Source organism: Mus caroli, unplaced genomic scaffold (assembly GCF_978045245.1).
Source record: "Mus caroli unplaced genomic scaffold, Mus_caroli_1 scaffold_14, whole genome shotgun sequence".
In the NCBI taxonomy this organism is placed as follows: domain Eukaryota; kingdom Metazoa; phylum Chordata; class Mammalia; order Rodentia; family Muridae; genus Mus; species Mus caroli.
The window spans coordinates 72,731,374-72,742,319 of NW_028227269.1; the positions used below are offsets into that span (position 1 = coordinate 72,731,374).

Genomic DNA, 10,946 nt, shown 5'->3' on the forward strand with positions numbered 1-10,946 from the left:
CAAGGAATCATTGATTAGAGTGTTGTTCAGTTTCCAGGTGAATGTTGGCTTTCTATTTATGTTGTTATTGAAGATCAGTCTTAGTCTGTGGTGATCAGATATGATGCAGGTGATAATTTCAATATTTTTGTATCTGTGGAGGCTTGTTTTGTGAATAATTATATGGTCAATTTTGGAGGAGGTACCATGTGGTGCTGAGAAGAAGGTATATCCTTTTTTTAGGATAAAGTGTTCTGTAGATATCTATTAAATCCATTTGTTTCATAACTTCTGTTATTGTCCACGTGTTTCTGTTTAGTTTCTGTTTCCAGGATCTGTCCATTGGTGAGAGTGGGGTGTTGAAGTCTCCCACTATTATTGTGTGAGGTACAATGTGTGCTTTGAGCTTTCCTAAAATTTCTTTAATGAATGTGGCTGCCCATGTATTTGGAGCATAGATATTCAGATTTGAGAGTTCATCTTGGTAGATTTTACCTTTGATGAGTATGAAGTGCCCCTCCTTGTCTTTTTTGATAACTTTGGGTTGGAAGTCAATTTTATTCGATATTAGAATGGCTACTCCAGCTTGTTTCTTCAGACCATTTGCTTGGAAAATTGTTTTCCAGCCTTTCACTCTGAGGTAGTGTCTGTCTTTTTCCCTGATGTGGGTTTTTTGTAAGCAGCAAAATGTTGGGTCCTGTTTGTGTAGCCAGTCCATTAGTCCATGTATTTTTATTGGGGAATTGAGTCTATTGATATTAAGAGAAATTAAAGAAAAGAAATTGTTGCTTCCTGTCATTTTTGTTGTTAACGTTGGGATTCTGTTCTTGCAGCTGTCTTCTTTTAGGTTTGTTGAAGGATTACTTTCTTGCTTTTTCTAGGGTGTAGTTTCCATCCTTGTTTTAGTGTTTTCCCTTTATTATCCTTTGAAGTTCTGGATTTGTGGAAAGATATTGTGTGAATTTGGTTTTATCATGGAATACTTTGGTTTTGCCATCTATGGTAATTGAGAGTTTTGCTGGGTATAGTAGCCTGGGTTGGCATTTGTGTTTTCTTAGGGTCTGCATAACATCTGTCCAGGATCTTCTGGCTTTCATTGTCTCTGGTGAGAAGTCTGGTGTAATTCTAATAGGCCTGCCTTTATATGTTACTTGACCTTTTCCCCTTATTGCTTTTAATATTCTATCTTTATTTATTGCATTTGTTGTTCTGATTTTTATGTGTTGGGAGGAATTTCCTTTCTGGTCCAGTCTATTTGGAGTTCTCTAGGCTTCTTGTATGTTCATGGGCATCTCTTTCTTTAGGTTAGGGAATTTTTCTTGTATAATTTTGTTGAAGATATTTGCTGGCCCTTTAAGTTGAAAATCTTCATTCTTATCTACTCCTATTATCCGTAGGTTTAATCTTCTCATTGTGTTCTGGATTTCCTGGATGTTTTGAGTTTTTTGCATTTTGCATTTTTTTTTTATTTTTGTGCCCATGTTCTCTATGGAATCTTCTGCATCCGAGATTCTCTCTTCCATCTCTTGTATTCTGTTGCTGATGCTTGAGTTACTAAAGCCACTGTAACGTGTTCTGAATCTTTATAAGTTAAATTTTTGCTCAATGTTGTTTTATAACTTCTGTGATCAATTTCTAAAGAAATAAAATAGGACTCATTTGAGTTGGGTGTTTGGCTAACTGCACTCTGTATTAGTGCACTGGTATTAGTCTTACCAGTTCACTGGAGTCAGTTGTGGGACCCCAGAAGACTCTCGTTGTGTGTCTGCCAGTTTCTCATAGGCAGGAATTTCCAGACACATTGACTAAAGCTTCCCTTTTTGAACTGGACAGTGTCTCTTCCTTTGATCTGGTGACCCTGTGTTGAATTGCTTGCTTATATAATGGTCTTTCGGTGCCATGTACCTATGTCACATAGTGGTGATGTTAATGGTAAGTGGCCTTTCTTGTAATTAGAGATCTATCCTGAGACAGGCCGAAGTTCAGAATTTTCTTTGCAAAATGAACAAGTCTTTGTTTGAAAGATTGACTCCATCCCCACTGCTCTAACTGGCAGGATCGCCTGAGCAGATCAATGCCTGCAGTGAGCTTGCATCCAGGGCCCCTGCTGCTGCTGGACAGATGCAGAGGCACAGGCTCATTCCCATTGTGGGTCTGTTGACAGCTTCTCCAGGGAACAGTTTGAGGAGTGGAGAGCCCTGTTTCTGAGACAGAGAAGTGTTTTCACACCTGAAGTGCAATCTCACACCTTGTGTTTCTCAGCAGATAAGTGCATAAAATAACACATCAACCCGGAATAGAAAAAAAAAAAAAAGATCAACATACAAAGAAAACCGTAGGTTGTAATTTGCTTCCTACCTCACAATGCGCTGAGAGGAAATTACAGATATCTGGGTTTATGCTTTTGAACAGTTTGACTGGTAGTTAGCTGGGGAAGTGAGCTGCAAACTCAAGGCTTCTGTCCTCACTGAACAGAGAATAGACAGAGGAAACTTAGGAACACATAAACATTTTTTATGGTATTGTGAATCTAAGGTAGAAGCAAAACTTTTATTAAAAGTCCAAACATTATCAATGAAGTGATTTTAATAACAGATTTGTGCGGATAATTTTCTTTATAATGATTCATTCAGAAATTTTAGCCAAAGTAGATGACGTTGGTAAATGCTTCCTTTTCCTTTTGGCAACTGAAAACAGGAATTAGTCAGCACTTCATAGTCTTTTAGTATAAGGGTCTTAAAATGGGTGGTTTTACTTGAGTTTCTTGCTTGAAAACATGAATTCAAAAGAAAACAAAGGTTTAACTTTCTGTCTGTTCATGAATATTCATCATAAAATAGTTGTTGAAAGTCTCGCCCCCATGTTGTACTAGGTCAGGCATGGGGGTTTTGTGCCAAGCAAGGCAACCCCTCTCTTTTGCTTTGAGGGACTGGCAGTTTGCAGACAAAAAAACCACACAGTGATGATGAGTGCTGAGGTAGGGTCAGTGAGGTGCTGGTGGAGGCAGAGTCAGCAAGGATTCTGGATAAAGTGTTGTGCAAATTCAACTGTGCTGACAGAGGTTAAGGGAAGGGGATGGCCTCTGGGATATCAGGGAATTGGTGGAGCACACAGGGGAGCAGGGGGTGAAGCTTGTGGCCCAGAGTTCCAGCATGAGATGGTCCAGAGAATGGGTAGACTGTATGGAGAGCAAGAAGAGAAGATATACTCCAGCCAAGACATAAAACAATAATTTGGCTATGGAGAAAAGAATGCACATCCAATACATAAATCAAGACTCTTTCTGAGTTCACACGGCTCCCATTGCACATGGGCCTGTGCACCTCCATACATACCCTGTACAAAGAGAAGTTCTAATGCGCTTCATGAGTATGCCAGACTGTGAGTCGTATGTAACCATAGACATAAAACAATCCTTTTCCTTAGTAATTTATGCAAGATGTGGTGGTTCAGCAGCAAAGACCAGGCCTGAAGAATACCATGGCATGGAGGAATGTGAAGTCAATGTAAAGATGACAACTTAGCCAGTGCAGTGCAAAGCGCTGATGGTTTCTCATCCTTCTCTTCTCTGCTTTTCCTGTAGATACATATGGAAAACTCTTCCTCCTCAACTGTGTGGGGCAAGAGATGTCCCGCTGCAAGACGTCCATTCGGCGTGGCCAACCCAATCCTGTCTATAAAGAGACCTTTGTCTTCCAGGTGGCCCTCTTCCAGCTCTCGGACGTCACCTTGATGATTTCCATTTACAGCAGGCGCACTATGAAGCGTAAAGAGATGATTGGCTGGGTCGCTCTGGGCCAGAACAGCAGTGGGGAGGAGGAGCAGGAACACTGGGAGGAAATGAAGGAATGCAAGGGCCAGCAGACCTGCCGGTGGCATACACTGTTGGAATCCTAGGTTTACCAACAGCATTCGTGTTATGTCAGCCTTGATTATCTGACATGAGTCAGATCATTGGGGGCGGAAGAGCTTTCAAACGGAGAATTGTACTAAACTTAGGTCATTCTGTGGCTTGGGACAGTTTCAACGGTTTGATTTGAGTTTAAATGTTGTCATGAAAGGAAGCCTACATACGCAGTATGGGCAATGGTATCTGGTTGAGACCAGTGGTTATGTCACAATCTGTGCTGATGGATGATTGTGTTTTGGTTCGCACTATGTGGTGCGGCTTCCTCCTGCTGTCTCTCTTTGCTGGGAGAATAGCCTGAGATTTCAAAGGAGCTATAAACGTTACTGTTTTCCATCACTGAGGTGTATGAATCAGACTCTTCTCAGTGTTCAAAATTCCAAAACAGACATGAATCAGATCCTGAGTGCCAAGGAAGGATGTAACCAATCCACAATCCTCTGCCACCCCTATTCTCTTTATGAAAAAAAAAAAAAGAGCCCTATTTACTTAAGAGGTAATTGTTATAAACTTGTGGTGTAAAATAAATTTGTATTCATGAAAAGTCTCTTTTTATCTCAATTAGATATCATGGTTTCTAAAAGAATTGGGTTAGACGAATCATATGGAAGCTGTAAAACAGTTAAAAACTGACTATTAGCTGACCTGTCTCTTTTTGAATATTTAAGATTTCCAAAAATCACGGATTTTGTGCTTTCTTACCGAATCGGCACCCAAAGAAGAGGAAAACCTAGAAGATAATTTAAGTCTTGGCTTTCTCGATGTTTCTGAATTTGTCATTCATTTGGATTATACCTTTTCTATAGATAATTGTACTAACTCTCACATGTATTTTTTGTATGTATTTCTGCATGCCAATCACATTCACATTCATCTTTATGCTATGTACCTTGCCAGTAGAATATAGAAAGATGCCTACAGTGGATCTCAATAAATCCTAATTTGATTGACTTAAAGGGAATGAACATGTGAAATCCTCTGAATGAAGAAATATCACCGTTTGATATGGTATGACACTGAATTCTCAGAGCATTTAAAGGACCCAGCACTGATATTTCTTACGTGTGCAACAAAATGTTTTAGTGAGTCCATGTCTGTGGACACATGCTATTTATTCCCCAATGCTAACCTTGTATGGATCTGGTTTTACTTATGAGTGGCTTTTACATTTTATGCGGTGCACTTTAATTTCTCAGATCTGAGTGCTTAGTTTTGGTGTCTTTTACCTGGAAGTGATGAGGAGGAAGGGATCCACCCTTAACCCCTTGCTCAATGTTCCAGGTTCTCTGAGCAAGGGCCCCACCACTTCTTTTTAGAGTTTTATGTTTTCTTGTTGACTTCTGTCCTGTCTTCGGGAAGAGTGATAGCTAGTGACGGATACACGCAGTCAAAGCCACAGAACTTCCCCCACAGCTCTACATTTTGACAGATTGTAAGCGTAGGCTGCAACACTTGAAGAACGTATTTATTCCTTGCACTTCATAATGGATATCCTGACAAGACCAGACAAGGGCACAGGAAAACTCTACCAGATCACAGGAATCAGATCTGAGGAAGAAACAATGTTATACAGAGGGGTGAGCATTTGCAGAATAAACTAGTATCCCTAGGTCTTTTCTTAAGCCCGCCAGATTCCCCTACCTTCCTTGAGAAGACCTCGGAGTGTCTTCTCAGCATCTTGCCCACTAACTGCCCAGTGGTCTTTGCAGTGCGACTGTGTCACGGGGGTAGAACTGAGTGCAATTGATAGAGGAGCGGCAAAGAATTGGCTTTTCACATCCTTCCCTCTCTGTGTGCCTTGTGCTGAAGGGGAAGCCGAGCAGCCTCGTTGTGCTTCCCTTTCTGCTGCTGGCATAATAGCAGCATTCATTTTCAAATTTACATTTGAAAAAAATCTGTATATATTGTCCAGACAGCCCTGGATTTCCCTCGCTTGCTCGCTCACATTTGCCTGTTCTACATGTTGCCTGCATCCATGGCTTTGGGGTCCCTACTAATCAACTCTGCTTTCTGTTCTGCTCCTTGACTCACTCAGTTTGGGGTTTTTTGCTGGTATAGTGAGCTTAGGATGACGTTTACAACATTTCCCCTTTTAAGGGGAAAAGCATGTTCTTTTTGGTTAGTGGTACTCATCGTATAACACGTGTGCATCTTGATTATACAGCAGCATTCACCCTCAGCGGATGGTGCAGACATCAAATTCTAAAGACAAGATGCACTGAAATGTTGAGGCTGAACTTTTTTTTTTTTTTTTTGAACCTTGATTTGAAATTCTGCTTTAGGAAGATCTTTGGATTTTGTGCACTTAGACTCTCTTATTTTCTTGGCAAAGTCTAGACCCAAATGCATTTAACATGTTTTTCACTTGAGCCTTTACAGCTACATTTGCTTCTCAAAAGAGTTCTGAAAGATAATTAGTTGGCTCTGTGGTGGGAGAGCTGCATTTTGCCTGTTTTCGCTAGCTAATGATTAATATCTTGTGCGGGGTTTGATGTGGAAGCGGTACCGAGTTTTGTTGCATGATGGTTCTGTTCCTAAAGTGTGTGCTTGTAAAATAACATCACTAAGGGTAGGAGACACACCGGCTTTATGGAGACGTCTCATCGTGGGCCTTCTTTCGGGGCTGAATTGGTTTCACCAGTTATGGTGGTGGCTGTTGTACTCACTGCTCCCTCTGACGATTGCTGATTTTCTTTTCTTTCTTTCTTAATGGACTATTCATCAGGCAGACACACACCTGCTCTGGGTTCCCCCTCCTTCCCTCGCTCCCTGTGAGAGACGCACAGTTGGTTTGGATCCTGTTTTCACTGATCGCATAACTGTTGGACAGAGGAAGCCCTGCTTTCCCGATAACATTAGAATAATTTATAATGACCATGAATATCCTACGCTCAGCATTCTGCCAGCATGAGGTCTCAGAAAAGATCCATGCCGTGTTTGCAAAGAGGCATGATATTGCATCCATGGCTGGTCAACTTAGGTGCCACTGGCTATGACTTGCTTTGATGACAATTCAGGCGTTGATGCAAGTGTTGACATTCTCCATAGTGCTGGGTACTAGAGGGTGCCTGAACCATGCCTTCTCACTTTTCAATATGTACATACGTTCATGTTATCCAAACTACTGTTGCCTCTTGTCCATTGTGGTTTATATTGTGGCTGTCCTGGAAGGTATCATCTGAGAATCTAAATTCTTTCCAAGTAAAGCATTGTTTAAAATGCATAGCATGTTCATGGATCTACTGATCTTTCAGTGTGAGTACTGTGCTTTGTGTCCACCCAAACCTGGCTGTCCTTTCCATGCAGAGGACTTGGTACATGAAGATGTGGAAAGACTCATCTGTAAATGACTTGAGGCTTCATGTAAACAATTTGGGGATAGGATCTCACTTAATGGTGTTGAACAAAACAGACCCCAGACAGTGAAGTGAGCACCTGCTGTGTGGATGTAGGTGGGTTCATATGGAACCTGCTATGTGGCCATGAGAAAATGACTTGCCCAGCCCACATCCCAGTGTCCTCAAATGGAAAGCTGAATTACTGCCTGCCTCTGAAGTATCTTTGAAGAGATATCAGTGAAGTCACAGTTGTAGCGTGACCAGAATAGAAGCTGCTACAAAGCTAATATTCAGTATTCCCTCCTTCTACTCACGCTTGAGAAAGAAGTGTTCCAGGCTTGCTACTTTTCCAAGAATGCAGCTATGACACTAGGTGGAAACTCAAAACATTTTTTTTTCAGGAACTTGAAAACAAACAAAAAAAGAACTACTTCATGAAGCTGGCCTAGATTTGCCCAGAAAGTAGATCTTATCAAGGGATGAGCATGATTGAGTAAATTACATTGTAATAGACATCAAATAACTACATCTCCATCTTTTTATTCTCTTGGTTTGGAAGAAGTTCACAACCTGAGTTACTTATGTTTACATCTTGATCAGCCACACACAGGCCTTTTGTTAACCCACTCTGCTGCTCATACGCAGATAGGGTCCCCATTAGAAAGCTTGTTAGGGTTTGGCTATGTAGTTGATTTCGATCTACCAAAAACAAGCAGTGTAATACTGACATTCTTTAAAAATATGTGCGACTTTAAAACTCACACTATATATTTATATCTCTATAGGGGAGGAATTTTCAGCAGTGAAGACAGAGTCATTGTCCAACTGGAAGGTTCTATTGAGAACCATGTCATCCCTGTTAGATCATAATGAAAGGCGTTCCATTATTCCACAGAACCTCCTTTGCCTTTAAAGGTGCCTTGTTTGTAGATACAATGGGAGCATGGCCCATTGTTTTACGGCGATTCAAACTACAAGTGATGAAGACATCCTAAAAGTTTAGAACAGTATTGGTTGACCTTTAATCCATAGAAGTCCGGAACACATGACTCAGGCACCTCAAGTGCCACTGGGTAGCATGGGCCAATCAATCATCTTCTATGCGGTGGTGGTGGTGGTTTTGAGACAGGATCTCCTGTGACCTTGAACTCACTATGTAGCTAAGGATGACCATGAACTTCTGGTCCCTGGGTAGCTGAGGATGACAAACTTCTGATCCTCCTGCTTCTTTCTCCTTGGTTCTGGGATTATAGGTGTGTGCCACCATGCCCAGTTTCTGTGGTGCTGGGCTCAGGGCTTTGTGGATACCAGGAAACAACCTAACAACTGAGCTCCATCCCCAGGCCCTGTTTGTGTTTTAAACGGTGTGATTCTGGGATCAGATGGCTGCTCTTCCACTCACTGCCAAGGTGTCAACATGCTACATTGAATTCCAGGCTCCCAATTCAGGGACAACAACCCGGAGACATTGGACATGAATCATTTAGCTTAATGTTTTCCAGTGGGGATAAGTAGGAATGATACAGTTGTTGTGTGGGAGGTGGGAAGACCGGGAAGTGACTTATGGTCACAATGACCCAGAAAGTAGAACCCCACTGGAGAGGACACTGTACACTGATCTTGGCACATAGATAGAGTCAGAGGACCCACAAACACTTAACGATGAGACTTTAACTTAGACATTACCAAAAGTATGTATGGGTTGTTTCTCATTAACTGTATTTGTTCAATTTCCTCTTGTCTATCACTGGGTTATTGGGGGTGGTGCAGAGCTTACGAATCTTCCTGAAGTCGTTGGCTAACATTAAAATCACAGTGCTTAATAATATACAATCATTAAGTTGTCTACAATTATTTGTAGTCCAAACTAGACTTTCTAATTGTGGGTGGGAAGGAAATGAGACACATTTGACTAAAGGAATCAGGGAAAAACTGCTACAGTCCCTTAAGTTGGTGGCTAGCCTTTAGTTGCCTGAAAGAGGGAATTAATTGGCAAGAGGATTCTAGAAGCATCTTTTAAAACAGAAAGTTGCGGTGGCAGTGTTAGTTCGAAGGATAGGAGGGCACCCAGGAAGTGTGTCTTTAGGAGGCTTCTTTACATTTAGTATCTGGTATATCATCTCAACACTCCTGGTCTGAGCTTTTCCCATTTGTATTTTCTCCACGTGGATTTTTCTCGGCTTCTTATGTCTTCTCTGGGGAGCTGCTGCTGCTTAGGTCTTGTTCGAGTAATGATGGGGTGCCTGCAGGCCTTGGCTGCCTTTCCTCTTGTATGGTGCATTGACTGTCAACTGTTTTCATTCCCCTTGGGTCAGATTGCTGTATCCTAGACACGGCGGTGATAATCACCTATATTTACAGCCCGCATGAAACCTGCGTGCGCTTGAGGTTTTATAGCGCAAACACAGGCGGCAGCCTTGGAGGTCTGTGGATGTTCTTAGAATCACACTGCTGAGCACAGCGAACGGCCCTCGAGTGCTCACTAAGGCCGCCTCAAGTGTCTCCGGGGAGCTTTTCATTTTAACTGCTGTACGACAATATCACCAATCGACTTTGAGCTTCATGAGAAGGCAGATTTCCCTGAGGTATCACCAGATTTATGTATAATTTTTGTTGACTTAATTTTTCCCTTAATATATCCATTTGATTCTCTTAAAAAAAAATTGGAAATATTCAAAACATAACCTCTCAAAAGAGTGAATAAAAGTCATTGGTGCTTAGAATGTTCTGGAATCTGGCTGGGTCTAGACATGGGCCCATGAAAAAAAGAGTTCAACAATACCTTTGATTCCTAATAACTTCTTTCACGTTCCATTCTGACAAGGACTGTAGGCAAGCAAAAAAATTTTTCTTTTATTATCTTGTAATTTGGGACTTAATATATTTCTGTGATGGTTTCTCCTCCTCCTGTGAAGGGGAGAGGATTTAAAAGTTATTACTCTGTGTCTAGTTAAGGAATAAATATCCTTGGCAGTTTATGCTTCTTTTCCAAATAAATGGGTATTTTACATCTGTAGAGGGAGGGATGCTGTGTTCCGCTCCTGCAAAGAAATGAGTTACCGCATGAGGTGCCGGTTAGATGGTTGTTCGGACTTGTGTGACTGAATGTTGAATTTCCTTTATCAGACAGTGGAATGGTAGGTCTGGGCAGGCAAATGTGATACAATTCTTCCGGGCTCTGTATATTGTAAATGTTTGCTCCCTCCCATTTGACTGTGTGGACTAGAGATAAAGCTATTTGATGCATGGGTGAGGATGTGGGCAAAGAACCCTACTAACCTCTTTTTAATTTTATTTTTTAAATGAAGTGTTATCATGAGATCATAATAAGCAAGGTAGGACAGATGTAGAAAAAGAAATACTACATACTTTCTCAACTCCCATTTCATATAGACTTTCTATAGATAGACAAGACCATTTTTATATTTGACACAGAAGGGAGACGGGAGGAACCATTAGGACTGGGGAAAGAGGGAGATGAAGTGAAGAGCAGGAGGGAGGGTGAAGATGGTGAAAGTGCATGTGACCCATTTAAACTGTGAAGCTAAGCTCTATGGACAATGGGTAAGCACCCTGCACCCCCACCCCCATGCCTCCAAACAACCTCCTGTAATTTGGGCATCCTTGTAAAATGTGTGAGATCAATATTTGACTTGGAAGACGGGTTAACAACTATTTTCTAGGGTTGATTTTGAAGTTGGTCTGAATATAATTTGGTTTTG

The 10,946-nt window shown here is 41.4% G+C and overlaps 1 protein-coding gene across 5 annotated transcripts in view; it reads left to right on the forward strand.

Moving 5' to 3' along the window:
* The window catches only part of Syt16 (synaptotagmin 16), a 284,749-nt gene extending 278,831 nt beyond the window's left edge, over nucleotides 1-5,918 (forward strand). For 2 of the 5 annotated variants that reach the window (XM_021179479.3, XM_085830463.1), the window contains exon 7: nucleotides 3,563-5,917. In XM_021179479.3, the coding sequence (XP_021035138.1) occupies nucleotides 3,563-3,876 (314 nt within the window). In that variant the 3' untranslated portion in view covers nucleotides 3,877-5,917. Of the gene's footprint in view, nucleotides 1-3,562 lie in introns of all 5 variants that reach the window. The other 3 variants (XM_085830462.1, XM_029484285.2, XM_029484288.2) reach the window with 2 other exon arrangements.
* Nucleotides 5,919-10,946: the final 5,028 nt, after the last annotated feature.